Here is a 16,524-nt window from a genome sequence, read left to right as displayed (position 1 = left end):
CTCAATATGGTCTATCAGTCCCCACTGCATGTTCAAGGGGCAGCGCTGCTTTTATTGGGATTTGCAGATTTATTTATTCAGGCCTTTTTTCCCCAGCTGATTCATTCCTCTCATTTGCCCCAGATGAACACAAGGTTAAGGGGGTTGTAAACCGGGCAAGGTTGGGTCACAATCCAGAACTGACAGCCCAGGCGGCACAGAGAGCACGCGGATCAGCTTTGACTCTCAAATCTCAGAATCTGATGCAAATCCGGCAGTATTTAAACCTCCAGATCAGCCTTCCCAAATCCTTTCAAGATATTCTCGGCTCGATTGGGTGGCATTAAAGGATCATAGGAGCAGAACAAAACATCGTCTGGCTGCGAGAAAGAGAGAGAGAGAAATAGGAAGAGAGGAGGGAAAATTAGAAAGAGAGAGAGAGAAGAGGGCGAGTCAGCTGAAGGTTTTACAATGTGTTGCACCAATGGAAATCATGGATCACTTTAATGTTCCCTCTGTTTCTGCACCCCTCCCTCCCTCATCTTCTGTTGTGCTCTATTTTGTTTGTTCGCTCACTCTGATCTCTGTCCTCACAGCCCGCTTTGGTGAAATCCAGCGTAATCCCGTATGGGTGCCTTTGTCCAGTGCATGTAAACATCTGTGCAGCATTTTAAATACAGCTATCACACTCCAACCTGGCCTACATATTATATGGTGATCATTTCGCAGATCTTTTTTATCCAAAGCACTGTACATGACGCATTGTGAATCTTGACTTAGAAGAAGACTGCTCATAAATCAAATTTGCAACCTTTTGCATTTTTAGCCTAGAGATGTAACTGCCTGGATGTCACTATATGTAGTAAAATTAGGTTCACTGTGAGAATGCTTGCTTGATGCGTGTAATCTCATTTCAGTCACCATCTATTACTTTTATGTGTGGATCTGAGTTCCTGATCTTCTTCAGCTGATATTTTTAAAATAAGGCATTATTGATCACTTAATAAAAGTAAAAAAATTAAAGCCCTTTTTTTATTGTTTGTTTTTTTTATATATATATATATTTACAATAAATTATACATTTATTTTATTTTTTGTCACTGTACATTGAGGATATTGATGCCTTTGTTTGCAGGCTGCTTTTCGGTGAAAGTTCCCAACTAGGGGACACATCTGCAACACATCTGTGCTTTACTCTACCAAACTTGAAACCCTGTGTTCCATCCACAAACTGAATAGAAAAAAACATTAGGAGTAATAACATTAGTTTTACTCTGAAAATGTCTTGAGCTCAGGTTTAGTTCCACTCAAGTCAACTGTCTGAGCATATACAGGGCATTACCTCCATGTAGTTGACAGCAAGAAGGGTGGTGTAACTGCTTGTCATGCACCGTAATCTCTCTCCGCTGACTGGGTGACTGCTGAAGTTCATGCGGAAGCTTTCACAACACAGTCAAGGTTTTTGACATCATTTCTGAGCTAAAACTGTCTGAATCATGTGGATTGTTGGAGAATTGCTGGTGACGGTGGAGTTGAAAGATATTTTTGTATTAAAAGGGAACTTTGGAAGTGCTGGAAGTGATAAAGGTAATGGTCATAAGCCTATGATGTCAAATAGAGCTTTCTCTCTACTTTTTTTTTTTTTTTTTTTTTGTAGTGTGACAGCGCTTTTCTTATCTGGTGGTCTGTGTTTTAGTAAAAGATGATCTTCAATTATAATTTAAACTCATAAAAAGCTGACTTTGCTCTGTGTATGTAATACTTAATTCCAATTGTCTTCAGATAAAGCATGCAAGTTTCTCTTCTGGACACTTGATGAAGGACACCAGCTGTCCCACAGAGCTACACTGAAAAAGGAAATGGACTCAGAAATGGCTGTAAACGTTTTAATATGTAGAGGAAATGCTGTACTTCTGTGCGTGTAACAAAATTGATGTGCTCAAAAGCTTTGCTTTCACAGTCTACCGTCCCATCCTCCCCCACGGCCAATGAGAGCCGCTTCACTCCGTTGCCCTTACAAATAGACCCCACTGATTGAATCTGATTCCTGTGGATAGAGCAGGATTATTGAGCAGCCTTTCCTGATGTGTCACACCCAGAGTATGTGTGGAAACGTTCTCTCTGTGTCAGCTTTTGTTGCTTAAATCAGAGGGATGTCTCCCCAGAGCCTCTTACCATCTGATGACACACAGCTCTCTGAAACACACTTTATTTTACTTCCTCCCTCCCTCCCTCCCTCCCTCCCTCACCTGGAATAATCTCTAAATTTTTTAAAAAACATCCTGACAATGCCTCATCTCGAGAGGAAGAATCAAAGAAAGAGGGCGTTATAAAAGGAATGAAGGAAAAAAATCTGACCTGACCTCAAACAGAAAATGTCCACTCTACAGTGACTCGAAGGAAGTCTGTGCTCCACTAACCCCCGTGTCATCATAGACCAGTGGGGAGTTACTGTTACTGACCAAAGGCACTGCAGCCTCATTAAATACCCTGCAGAATGAGCCAGAAACACTGTCTTAGTTTGTGGGACGAGAGAAAATCGACTCCATCTGCTTTTACGGTCAGCACTGAGATGTTGTTATTTGGATTTAGAGCTGAGCCAACCACACAAAGTCCTGCTTCAGCAGAAATAAGAGCATGATTGTTTATGGTGTTTTGGGGCTCTTTTTTTTGACTCGTTTATCCTCTTCCTCACCTCTCTTAGAGGGATAAATAGGCCCGGCTGCCCCAGACTCTGATTTCCCTCCTTGCACTGACACATTGCTTATAATATAATGAGTTACCTATTGTTTTTTGCTTGTATAGGTTGTTTTTAGTAATGGTTTTGTTTTGTTTTTTACATAATAATTTATATAATGATGTATGTGGTGATTTACGTATTTGTTTCTCATTAAAGTCAGCTTGAAGCAGAAATTGTGATTTTGGAAAAAGAGTAGGCAAGATATTCTGCTAATCACATGGGCTTGGAATGACATGAGGGTAAGTAAATGACACACTTTTGGGCTTATTGTATTGGTGTGGCTCTGTAGTGGTGGTTCACCCTTACTGGCTAAGGTCCAGTGTATTTGCTTGAGCAGGAAACCCTGGAGAAAATCTTTGCACTTGTTGAATGGCCGACTCATTGTCAGTTCAGACGGTATTAGAGCAGCTGTGCCGGAACTGAGATCTGCTGGCCAGTATAAGAGTGAACAGACATCATTTGTAAGGCGGAGGAAGGATGTGTGACAGGAATGCTGCTCGGTCATTGGAAACTTTCAATGTGTGCATGTCAGTTCAGTTTCACTGTTTATGGTAGGTTAGTGGTAGAGGATTTGATCTGGTCTTAAAATTCACAGGACTAATCCTAGGTGAAACGTGTTCAGGACGGCACTGGAAACTCTCTTCAACTGTCAGGCTCAGAAGAAGTTAAATGGACAATTTAAGATTTTTTTTCTCTTTCTGTGCTGCGTTTGATTTAACCCGAGTCTGCTTGCTTTGTTCTGTCTTCACATGAGTAGCGTTATTGTAACAAGCTCATAGATGCATCTTCATTGGCTCTCCATGCGCTCCTTGAATGTGAATGGTCCAAACAAAAGCTTTGCTTTCTAGAAGAGAATGTTTTGTGTCTCTATTGAATTACTGAAGTGCTTAGGAATGGGTGAGTCATTCATGCGGGGGCATTCCGTAGCTTTAGTGCACAGTTTTTAATCTTTTTTTTTTTTTTTTCCTCTCTCTGATTGAGGAAATTACTCGGGGTCTCGCTAAGCTTTGAATCATGTGGATGTGTAGATTTGTACGCATCTAGAGCAGCGTTAATTCTGCAGTCAAGTCCCTTAAGGGCAACTCTCACAATACCACTCAAATATGGTGTCTGTCAAAGTAGTTTAGCCTTTGATGTGTGCTCTCCCAAGTTAACTCTGAAACACCATGAAAAGTTAAAGGTACCCCAGTCCTCTAGTGTGTCTGTTGCTTGATGTGTAAATCTCCGTCTCTCTCTCTCTCCTCCTCCTCTCTGCAGTTGGAAGTATGAGTACCTTTACAATTTTTTGCATTTTAGCTGCTCTGCGTTGAGAGATCTCATGTTTGGTTTACTCTTTACTCTTTCTTAGTAATCAAAAGTGTGCATCTTTCTCTGTCTAGAAGCACTAGACTTTTAGTTCCTGCTGAGAGTAGATGTGTTTACTGCATTCTTCTCTAACACTTAGTATGTTAAAGTAATGTTCATTTAAATTATTGGAATTATGCATATCATTCTTATTTTATATAATTAGATACTATTAGTTAGCAGCATTATTTTCTTTTATGAATAATTTTGTCTCTGATTTTACTTTTAAAAAGAGGAAAAACTTTATTTTTACCTTATTGCATGTGCTTTTACATGCTTTACTTGCATTCCCTTTTTTAATTTTTAGATTTTATTCAACTTTTTTTTTTTTTTTTTTCCTAACCAGACTGTCCTCATTTCTACATTTTCTACCAGTTGGTGATTGTTTGTGCAAGTAATGAGAGTCCCTCTGATTTGTCGATTTCTTTTCTTAGGCTGAAGGAGAAGATAACCTAAAGAAGATGCAGCTGATGGAGCTGGCCATTCTGAACGGAACATACAGAGACACCAACATCAAAACGCGTAAGGAGACATTCACACACCAACAGCTAGACACTTAAGAACTTTACATAAACACACACTCCAGAATGAAATGACGGCACACCCACAAGACAACCATTAAAGAATGAGTTCAGCTGTGATTGTGTTCACAGTGACTAAAGACATTTGTTTAAATCACACCCATATGTGCAGAGCTTGCACAAAAATATAAAATCAAAACCAGCCATAATCCATCTTATATCCATCCTTAATCCATGTGTAAATGCACACACATGCACACACACACACGCAGTGACACATAGAACACATTTTTTTCTGACCATAAATGAGCGATTAAAAAAAGCAGAGCACTTTAGAGTCATCAGACATAAGATGCTCGTGTTAATTCTAGAAGGAATCCTTTTCACTGCAGACTCCTCATGAAAACATCTAATCATCTGCCCACAGTCTAGTATTTCTGTCTCTCTTTATCCCTCCCTCTCTCTTTTTCTCTTTCTCCCTCTCTCTTTCTCCCACTTCCTTTCAAAGCTGTTCCAAATGCAATCACAGCCTGCGTAATCTTGGTGTGGCACACAGAATCATTTTACTGCATGATTGTGTGATTTTTAGGTTGTCTTCAGGTCATAAATGTGTATTATTGCTCAAAGGTATTTGCATACAACTCCACCCATGTCATACATATTCATTACTGCAATGCATATCCACATTGACATAGAGAGATTTGGGCTCTTGTATACTGCTCTGTAAAGTAATATTTGCATGATTGTATACATATGAGTGTATGGATTTATGATTGTGTGCATGCATATTTGGATATATATGATGGGGATATTTCTTTGGAAGAAGCACATCTGATTCTGTTCGCTTCAGTGCAAGATGTTTACAAGCATTTTAATTTTCAGCCCTGTTGTGGTTCTTTCCTCTCCACATCTGCACTAAATGTCCCAGTGGCATGTAGAGGTTTTGATTCATGTGGGAAAGCTTATGGCAAGTTAGTTGAATCTATTCTAGAAAGTCCATTGTACAACAATAAGAAAATTCCATCATGTTTTAGCACACAAACCAATGAAGTTGTGCGTCCTCTAAATGCCACAGGACATTACAATCAGATGTGCTGCTTTGAATCAGTTACTCTATGTTGTGTATTAGTGCCTGTGTTTTGATGATCGGTTTGCCCTGGTATGATCAATCATCAGTTTCTCCTTGTGTTTTAGTTTTGATTTAATTTTTTGTAATGATTTTGGTTGTGGGGTTTGTTTTAGTTTGCTTTAGAATGTAACTTTTTTTGTGGTTCATTGACCATCGCATGGACTAATTTTCCTTTATTTTTCCCCCCACCCTCTTTTTTCCCTCTTTTCATGTACTTCTGTTTTCCTTTCCCTGCCTGTGCTTTTCTCACATCTGTTTTTGTGCCTTCTGTCCATTTCTATTTTCCCCCTTCTGCTCTAAAAATTTTACACACGTTCACACACCCAACCTCCTCCTATGGCTCTATCTCTTCCATTACTTTTTTCTCCGTGTCATCCTGTCTCTTTCTCTCCCTTTCACTCTTTCTATCTTTCACTCTTTCGTTTTACGGCAGCCACCCTTGCGTTCTCTCTTGCAGCAGCGGCAGCGGCTGCTCAAGGCCCGCGTTTGATCGCAGCCCCTGCGGGTCAGGTCCTCCCCCCGGCTGCCCTCAGGCCCCCCACTCCGGCAGGGACCCCCATCATGAACATCATCCGGCCCACTCAGATGGCCACTGTGCTACCCAACGGCACCCCTACCTTGGTGCCCCCGACACCTGACGGGGGCATTATCTACACCACACCCTACGATTACCCTTATGCCTTGGCACCCACGTCTCTGCTGGAATATCCCATCGAGCACAGCGGAGTCCTAGGTAAGCGGGCGTGGGGGCTTGGCACTTCACCCTTTGGTGCCCCGCAAGAGGGCTTTGCTGGGGTGTTTTACGGGGGAATGTTCGATGGGGCGTCACCCGGCCCCGTTCAGGACTCAATGAAAGGTAAATATGTAATGACTAGCTCATGCTAGCGGGCTGGGTAATTCAGGTGATTAAAGACATAGCTACATAGGCACAAAAAGAAACGTTTTATGCCACTGAGACGGGCTGGGAAAGGGACCACTTAACTGTGTCTAAAACGAGGTATATTAGTCTTTCTAAAGTTTATTTTTTTTGCTGCTGCGTAAGAAGTCTTTTCTCAGGACGCACACACATTCGCTCTCGCAGACAGTGGCGACATGCTTGCTTGCACACATCTTTTTCTTTTCTTTTTTTCCCCGTCTCTCTCTTTCTTGCCGGAGGCTTTGTCAGGCAGGCTACTGGTGGATCCCCTTGGATTTCTCCTGGCTTTTGAAATCATTTCTCTCTTCCCTGCTGTAGCAGGCCTTGGTACCGGTGCCGAGCGGCAGAGAGAGAGAAAGAGCCCAGAGTCCCGTTGGGGATGTTCATTAAATTCTTCCACTATTCTCACTGTATCCAATTGTCTTATTTTTACCCTTGTGAACTTGAGTGCTCGACCCTATTCAGAGAGAATTACCCATGCTCCCCTGCCTAGCGATGGGCTTCTGCAAGCACTCGCAAAGATAGATAATAACTACGACATCACAACCTCTTTTACAGACACAGGCAATGCAAACATTTACAAATCAATTGTTTAAGTGGACATGGCAATCAATAGCATGATGAAGTCACATGTGCCAGCAGCTTAATATTGCGCTTGAAAAGCTTCAGTTTGTCCTCATCTTTGACTCGATGGAGGGCTTTCTGAGTTCATTTAACTGAATCTTGTACAGTTGGCACATTTGAGTCTTCTGCTGTTCTGACAGTGCCGGGTTCCACTTTTAAACTTAAACACTCACAAGCTTAGCAGCCTTTTATTTACTTATAGTATCGATCCAACATCAAACCACCCCCAGACGAGACCATGTTCTCTCTCACACTCTCTCTCTCTTTCACTCGCTGGGCTTCTGTGCAATCAGAAGTGATTTGCTGGACATCTGCTGTTGCAGCATAGCATGTGGGCGTATACATGCACACACACATGAACACACACAGTTAAAGGGAAAGGTTAGCGAATCCAGAATTTTGCAATAAAAAATCACTTTTGCAGTAAAAATATTTGTCCTTAGCAACTATTCTGTGATGTCATTGTGATTTGATAGTCGTCACACCTCATGGAGCTCCACAGAGTCATTTACTAATGCTTAAATCAATAATGAAGATTCAGACTCATTCCTCTCCTGGTCTCACTCAATAATTGTAAGACTGAAAAGACTTCCTTCACAAATCTGTCTCAAAGTCTGTGCATGCCAAGAGCAAAACAAAACATAACTGTGGCAATTTAATGTTACATCAACCCATCTGATTATACAAAATGATCTTGCTTAAATGAAAAATACAACCCATCTTTTTTTTCTTTTTTTTTTCACTTTATAACAAAATAACCTTTGAATCTGAGTGAAAGTGAAATTTGTTTTATCAGTTTGGTTGCATTCTAAAATCTGATAATACAGATAATACAAGTGATAATGCAAGCCTCATTCAGTTTTGCGCATTGATATGTACATCTTGTCTGTTATCACTATTTGTTTGTTGTTTTCAATCTGAGACTAACAATATTAACAAATGCCGGCTCCACATCTATCTGGCATTCTATTCCAGGCACAAGATTAAAAATATATATATATATTTTACTGATTGATCATAGAGAGCAATTAACATGGCATAAAAGAAAAACAACTCTTCATTCATGTGTGCATGTACATTTTCACTCACTTTTGCTCTTGGCCTTCACCATGGAAGCAATTACTACTCTATCAACAGCTACACTCTCAGAAAAAAAATATGGCACTGTCACTGGGGCAGTATCCTAAGGTACAAAAGTGAAAAGATATATCTTTCTACCTTATTTACCCCTAAATGGTATATATTAGTACCTTAAAGGTACATATTAGTACACTTTTGTACCTGAGGGTACTGCCCCAGTGTTTTCAGATCAATTAGTTCTGTGCGTTACCTTTGAGATTGGCCAAGGAGATAATGTAAATAAATAAATTGTATCATCAACGTCTATTTGCCATCTATTTTGGTTTTCACTTTTACCATCTTGTCTTTTTACTTATGTATTCTTGTGAGCAGAGAGAGTTTGTATTTTAGCCGGTTTGCTGAGATGTAGAAAGCATAAGCCAGGTGCTGTCATACAGTAATCACAGGGTGTCAAAACTCGATTTACAATTTGCTATCAAATGACGCTGCTTCCACTGTAGTCATTTATTTTTTCCTAAAACACACATTTTTTTTAACCCATGATTCCTTGCCTGCCCGTCTCAAACTATTTTATTATCTTTTGAGTCAAACAAATTACTATGTAATTTTAAGTTGTAAGTTATACATTTATTAAATTCTGGGTTTTTTTTGTATGCATTTATTACGCTTGTATTTTTTTATGAATTTTCTACCCAATGTGTTGATATTGTGAATATGTATTCTATGTAGAAACAATTTAAATTTAAACATATAGAGGAGAATTCATGTAAAGCCTGTTTCACAGCTAGCCTGCTCAAATTGAGCCTCATTTTAAATGGATCTCTTAAATAAAAGGTCAAAATGCTCTGTATTTCTGGTTTGTACAATTCTGCTGCAGTGTTTGTAGCTGTGCTCCACAGGCTTTACATGTGTTTTTTGCCTGGGCTGAAACATTTCTAACCTTATGGACCTGTTGTAATCTAGGTGCAATGGCTACTAAAGTGCGGAGACATGATTCACGGGTCCATCCTTACCAAAGGATAGTGACCACAGACAGAGGTTAGTTAGAAAAGATACTTCTACCTTTTTTATCTTTGTATTGCATCATCTCTGAACGGGGTATCGTACATGTTTATATACACTGCATATATTTACTGTGGAAATGTTTACATATCAAATGCCTCTGAAAACACTCAGGTTTACGGAAACACATGACTGTAACTGAATTAAATTTCGTTTGTTTAATAGCTTTATATATCAGTGCATTCCTTACTTGCGTCTAGATCAAAAAAACAGATTGTACTCTGTTTTGTGTTGCTTTGTTTTTCTGATTTGTTTAAATCGTTTTAAAGTACAAAGAAGGGACTGGAATAAGTTTCCATTGCCAGCAAAGCCATTGGCTAAATGCTTAAGTTATTACCTCACTTTTTTTTTTATGTCTCAGGTTCGGATTTTGTTTGTTCATCTCTAAGTGTAAAATGTACTTCACACCTAGTTATCTTTTAGTTTTACTGAAGGTACTATTTTTTTATTTTATTTTTTTATATATATATATATATATATATATATATATATATATATATATATATATATATATATATATATATATATATATATATATATATATATATATATATATATATATAGCAGATGTGTTTTTGAATCCTTTGTATACATTCACTGAAAATAAAGAGAAAAATCCAAAGTGATATTTTGCGACCTTTATCTGTTTATTTGCGTAACATAGCACTAGCTCTCTGATTCCCCCTCACAACTAATTACACTGTTCGTAACACGCATTTCGACTCGACACTAAAATGTTACTAGTTTGTTTGTATGTGTTTCTCGTTTGTCTACGTGATACCTCTCTGCTTTTGTTTGTGGGAACATGGGGCATTTTAGCGCTTTAATTACATGTAATAACGTTCTGATTGAACTCTGATCATGATGTTAGTGTGTCATGATCATAACGAGGTTTAGCCTGTGTTTGTCTCTTGGCCATGGAATTAAGGGGGTTTAAACAAAGATTGCATTCATTTTGCTGTTAAAATGATGTCATTCCGGTCTCTTCTTGCTAACTAATATCTTTTCTACCTTTTTTTTTTTTTTTTCCTTTTTTTTTTTTTTTGTTTTTTTTTGTTTTGTTTTTTGTTCCTAACCACCTAGCCGCCACCGGCAACTAACAAATGACCTCTGAACTCTGAACTCTTCACCCAATGATGAGCCGCCCAAGCCTGCCTGCTGATCAGATTAACTGGTAATTGCCTTTTGCTAGCCTGGTGGACGCAGAGAGAGAGGCACCTGTCCGAGCAGTGATCCTAACACAAACCAACATAAAACACACCAACCCTCCATACCAACACGTTGTGTAGCGATAACAACGATGATACTCTATTTTATGTTGTTTTTTTATTATTTCTTTCTTTTTCTTTTTAAACCTCAAATGAATGGGTGGATGTTAACAGTGATGTTGCGTTACCCAAAAATCTGCACTGAAGTTTAAAAGCAATAAAGACGCGTCTTCTGCTAATTCAGCCCTTAAATGCATTTATACTTGCAAATCTCCAGTTAAAAAAAATAAATGATGACCCCAGTTTTATCAGTCATAACGCTAAACGGGGCATCAGGATCCAGTTTATGTCTATACGCTACCCCACCCATTTAAACTGTCATTATGAATCAACAAAAGAAAAAGAAGGAAAGAAATCTGCACTCACACCAACTTGTGTATTTCCTGTCCTTCTCTGATGTAATCCTGTGTTTTTCAGTTGATGAGTTTTTACTGTGCTGACACATTCTGGGTGTGCCTGTCCAGCTGACTTAGAGCATGGCTACAATGACAGACTGCAAAAAGCTTGTTTTGATTTCTTTGTTCTGTTACTTCTCCCTATTTAATTGCTTATGTTTCCATGTATCTTATTAGCGTTTGGCAATACTTGGAGATTTATACGTGCTGCTCATTGCAGTATCTGTGCCAGCTCATTAGGGGGCAGTAGGCAGAGTCAGGCAGGGCAATAGCAGGAGAGTTTGGGGTGAAGTGTTTTTGGAGTCTTTAAATCTAGGATATTCAGGGTTGGACAGCTGGGATATGAACCGGAATCAGTTTACCGAACTATGCCATCCCAAAAACTCTCAACCCCTCCCCACATACAGTGCCTGAACTTTCTACAATTTTTTCTTTGAATGAGCTGTGAGATAAGATGAAAAAAAAAAAAAAGACAAAAAAAAAAACAAAAACGAAGTATTATGTGTGTGCATTTAGCCAAAGGGTTTCCATTTATTGAATTTCATATATATATGAGTATGTATCTAACCGCCAAGGGTTCTGTCATTTTAGTCTAGAGTTTGAAAAAAGGTTTGATGTCATGCCTATCTGTTTGTTATAATAGTGAATCAAAAATGGATGAAATGGTGTTATTATCCCACAAGACGCTAATTTCCTTGGATGTATAAAAAATAAAGAACACTAAGGAAGATGAATGAGGTAGACAGAACGGGGGAGGGCATAACCTCACTGCTGTATGTATACACTTTTCTTTCTTTTGTTTCTGCTGATTTATCTTAAAAAAAAAAAGAAGAAAAAAAAATCAAATCTTAAATATCTTTCCCCCTGCCCACCTTTCAAAAATTAGTCAGCTGAGCTGAAACAAAATGCAGGTGTTCTTGTAAATGCCTTTATGAACTTAAATCCACGAGTGAGTCATTTCGATTTGTTTCAAACACCCGAATCAGATAGCCCATCCACAATGTGTCCTGCACACCCCCAGCTACTGAGCCCACTCTCTCATTTCTATACACCCTCTCAAGAAAACATAGGATGTGAAAGCCATGTCTGCCTGTTCGAATTGCTTTATACATACATGATATATATATAAAATGTATACAAATGTAGATATGTCATTGCATATTATAATACAGAAAGATCAAAATTAGATACTTTTACAGGGTGCTGGAGAAGAAATATATATTTTTGGCAATTTTAGCTTTTTATACTTAACTTGCAGTTACAAAATATGAAACGTAATACAAAAAAATATATATAAAAACATTTGTAGAGTAGTACAGCAAAAGGTGGTAAAGAAATGTTGCGTGACTTTGGATACTATTGGCCAGGGGGGAAAAAAGCAGACCAAAATAGTCAAACCTTGGAATGTTGGAGGAATTGCATGACGAGAGAGGAGAAGAGTACAGTTAGAGAGATAAGTGCCTTACAGATGGTCGTTTCTTTTTCCGAGTGTTGCATTCTGTTCAATAATATCCAGCACCAACTAGTGAGAGCGCAGAGCGAGGGAGGGTTTGTGAAGAGGAAACACCCCAAGAGTTAAACCACAAGGCTGTTGCAGTGTTGTGCCACTGAATCTATTCTATGCAAAGGAATAGCAGTCATTTGACCAGCTAAATATGTGCCATGATTCGTCTTCCCAAAATTAAGTTGAAGTCTTGTTGGGGTTTTTTTTGTTGTTTTTCCTTTTAATCCCTATTTGAACAAAGTGTTTTATTTTCTCTTTATTTTATTGCATTATTATTCTTATATTATGAGGACAAAATCAGCAATGCTGTCTATGTATTTGGTTACTGTGATTTTTAAGAACAACTGCCAATCATTATGTGGAAGTCTGCCAGGTGTTTTAGAATGGAGTTTTCTGAAAGAAATCATTTAATTGGACTTCACCTGAAACCTCCTCTTGTTTCAAGACTTGCAAACTGGAAACTTATGATCATTTTCACAATCATGTTTGCCAAAACTTACTTATTTTTATGCCAAGGAAGTGATATTATTATTATTTTTTATTTTTTTTGCATTTTGCATTTTGTTTTCGAAGACCAGGAGAGAGAAGGGCAGAAGGAAAATAAATATTTAGCTCTCTTTGGGAAAGGCCTTCTTGGTGTTGTGTTTCACAACCGATATATGTAGCTTTACAGTGCACTGATCTGAGAAGAACAAATAATGCAAGGGGAGAGAAACTATAGCAATTTATTAAAAGTATTACTGAGAGGAAGGTCACAAGAATGTCCGTCAGTGCCAAACCCGAACAGGCACACAAGAGCCGCAGTATCAAATCACGATCTAAAGATCAAATCTCCCCCGAGCAGTTTTCAATCGTTGAAACAACTGGAGGTGTTGGTCAGATTTAATAAGATCACGTTCAACTTTGTGTCTTGTAACCCTGGCAGGCTCTGGTTTAGCCTTGTTCTTCACTTTTGTTACACGAAAAAGGTCAATGTCTTTTTTTTCCTCTTTTCTCAGTGTTAAATACATGTTTTTTAATCATTGAAATAATGAAATGCAATATTAGAGAGGAGAAGAGATGACTACAGAGAAATGGACAGTATTAAACGAATCCCCTCTGCCATGTTACTACGTGCTGTTAATGTTTTGGAGTTGGGTTTGTCTATCAGGTGTATGGAGAAATCTCTTCCTGCCTGCCTACTACATGTGTAATAATGTAAATTACAGCCATTGTTACAGGTTTCTAATGTATTTTTCTAACTTCATTTTCTATGTACAAGTCATTTTTTCTGATCTCCTTTTGTGATGAAACCCACTACACCTTTTTTTGTTTAGTTTTTTTGGTTTTCCATGTCCTCTCTCCTCCTCTGCCCTCCCTCCCGGCCCACTCTTTACTCAGATCTGTCTCTCTCATTGGGAGCGTTGCCTTTTCCTACAGTTTTTGTTTTCTTGCTGATTCTTTAGCTTGTTTAACTCATTAGCAACTTATTAGTTCCTCTTGTCATAGGTATTTTTACATGCTTGCATTTAGTTTTTATGGTGTATGCTGTTATTTTTTTCTTATTAACCTCCTTGGCATTTATTTTAATAAAACATTCTTAGTAAGAATTTTACTAACTTGCTGATATTGTTTTGTGTTGTGTTCTTTTTTTAACAAGTTTAATGAATCTACTACCTTGGTCTGGTTCACGGACTAACACGATTAAATCTGGTGTGTGAACACCCTCACAATTTCTCACAGATACGCACACACACACACACACACACGCATTCACTCAAATGCATTTTTCAGAGGTCCATACACATTTACACCACACACACACACTCACTCACTTCCACGCAGTCTAACAGGTAAATGTGCACGAGGCAGTCCGTCCTTCACTCCGCTCCTGCACTCTCATCTTTGTCGCTGTAGAAATCTTCCCAAGCGCGTGCTGCCATGCCTTGTCTGCCTCACTGTTCACGCAGTTTATCGGTGCTACTGGTGTTTCCTTTTTGTTTTGTTTGGGGGAAAAACGCTGCTTTCTGTAGAACTGGATGTAATTGGGATTTAGATCTATGTAGAGTTAAACCTCATAACTTTCTGCTACAAAACCCAACAATAACTGGAAGTATTTGACCCTTTTTTTTCCTCTCTCTCTCTCTCTCTCTCTCTCCCTTGAATAGGCTCTGAACATTAAATAATGTCCAGTAATAACCTGGCGAGCCTCAGGAATCAGTGCATGTACTGCCGAATCGAATGTATTGTTTTAGCGTGACTTAAGTTATCACGCTCCTATGTCAGAGCAAATTAATGTCCATCTTGTCCAGTATTCTTTAGTGCATCTGATCTCGACTCTGCTCCTCCATTCAGCCATCAGACTTCATATGTAACGGGTCATATGGAGTTTTTGAAGGTCGTTTGACCTGCAGAGGCGGCGGCGAGATTGTGTCTGGAGGGGCTGCTGACTGTTTGCTTTCACAGCATCTAAGTGGGCAAATATACTAACCCTTGTAGGAACTGCTTGGGTCTTGTTGCCATGGAGACTAAAGGCAGTGTCCTCACTGTATGAGATATTTAGGATAAGTGAAATTTAATTTTCTTTTTATTTATAGTTTTTCTATGGGGAAATGTTTTGTAAACACAACCTAAGCACAATATGTATTAATGTGATTTTTTTTTTTTTTTTTTGTCCTCATCCTAAATTTTTTTTACTCATTTGAAATGCATTGCAACTGCACAAATAAAAAGTGTTTTTTAGACCATTTTCATCCCACTGAGTGAAGCTTCAGAATGAAAAACGTGCTTTATATGTTTACTGACTTTGTATTCATCTTCATTTTGAAGAGCAATCAACAAAGCCTTAATATTATACTAATAAAGGGAAGGTTTCTCAAGCAAAAAAAAAAACCCTCAGGGAATGTTTCCTCACAGGTCACAATCACCAGCTTCTAATTGGTTAATTAATTGTTTTAATAATTCATCTGATTTTGATGCACCTGTACTTCAAGCCACTTCAAGGAACTGAATGGTATCATTTGAATTAATGTAGCACATTTCTCAATGGCCTGTTAGCAGTAAAACCTTGTGAATAATAAAAGCTTCAGTGCAAGAGTGTTTTCTTTTGTTTTTAAAGTCATTGGTGCTGAAATGTCCCAAAACCTTTGCATTTTGCGCAAAGATTGAGTTTTTCAAAAGTTATCAAAAAATCCCAAATATTTAATATGCAGCCTTTGATTCTTTTTGCTATTCAGCAATATTTTTTTTTGCTTTTATGTCCATTTTGCTAATGTGTGTGTATTTATAATATATATATTTAATTAAAATATTGAATTAACAATACGTTTTATTTTTCGTAAATACATAAGAACACTGAGTATATATCAAAGCGTGCAAAAATTGAAATCACTCTTTATTATAGCTTTTATATTCTGTATAAAACAGTATGAGATGAAACAGAAGTTGTGAAAAAACAACCTGTTATTCATGTGATGTGTGAAATAAAGGGCAGTGTTTTCCGTATGGTACAGTCTGATTGCTTGTAAGATAAGATTGTTTTATTTAAACCGTTCTTCACCGAGGACATCAGAGCGAGCTCACTGCAGTTTTGAATTTGTGGCCTGGTGCTCAGGTAAGTTATATTCAATTAAAGAAATGGCAGCAAGTCTAAATGTCACAGGTTCATTTACTGTACAGTCTACAATGAAGCAGATTCGGTGAAGTCTGACCTGTAGGGCAAAAACTGATGGATGTTATTTGTTCTTACTGTGAACTTGATACAGACTCTGAAATCCAATCTAAATATAAACTACAGTCCTGGTCAGAATTTTGGTAAATATGAACAATGAAACTTGTGAAAATAAATCTGCATTAATCCTTTTGACCTTTTATTTAAAAAATCTAACCTTTCATTGAAATAAAACAATTAAAAATGGGAGGGAAATATCATTATGAAATATAATTATGAAATAAATGTTTTCTCTTATACACATTAGCCACAA

General features: G+C 38.1%; 1 protein-coding gene across 4 annotated transcripts in view; it reads left to right on the top strand.

The window, feature by feature from the left end:
- qkia (QKI, KH domain containing, RNA binding a) overlaps positions 1-11,549 on the top strand; it is an 84,402-nt gene extending 72,853 nt beyond the window's left edge. The window contains exons 5-8 of one of the 4 annotated variants that reach the window (XM_067366625.1): positions 4,498-4,585; positions 6,171-6,446; positions 9,297-9,371; positions 10,479-11,549. In XM_067366625.1, the coding sequence (XP_067222726.1) occupies positions 4,498-4,585; positions 6,171-6,446; positions 9,297-9,371; positions 10,479-10,495 (456 nt within the window). In that variant the 3' untranslated portion in view covers positions 10,496-11,549. Of the gene's footprint in view, positions 1-4,497; positions 4,586-6,146; positions 6,570-9,296; positions 9,372-10,478 lie in introns of all 4 variants that reach the window. The other 3 variants (XM_067366622.1, XM_067366624.1, XM_067366621.1) reach the window with 3 other exon arrangements.
- Positions 11,550-16,524: the final 4,975 nt, after the last annotated feature.

The sequence above is a fragment of the Chanodichthys erythropterus genome, chromosome 18, assembly GCF_024489055.1.
Source record: "Chanodichthys erythropterus isolate Z2021 chromosome 18, ASM2448905v1, whole genome shotgun sequence".
Taxonomy (NCBI): Eukaryota; Metazoa; Chordata; class Actinopteri; order Cypriniformes; family Xenocyprididae; genus Chanodichthys; species Chanodichthys erythropterus.
Note: the sequence above shows the minus strand (reverse complement) of the source record. Positions and strands in the feature narration are given on the sequence as shown.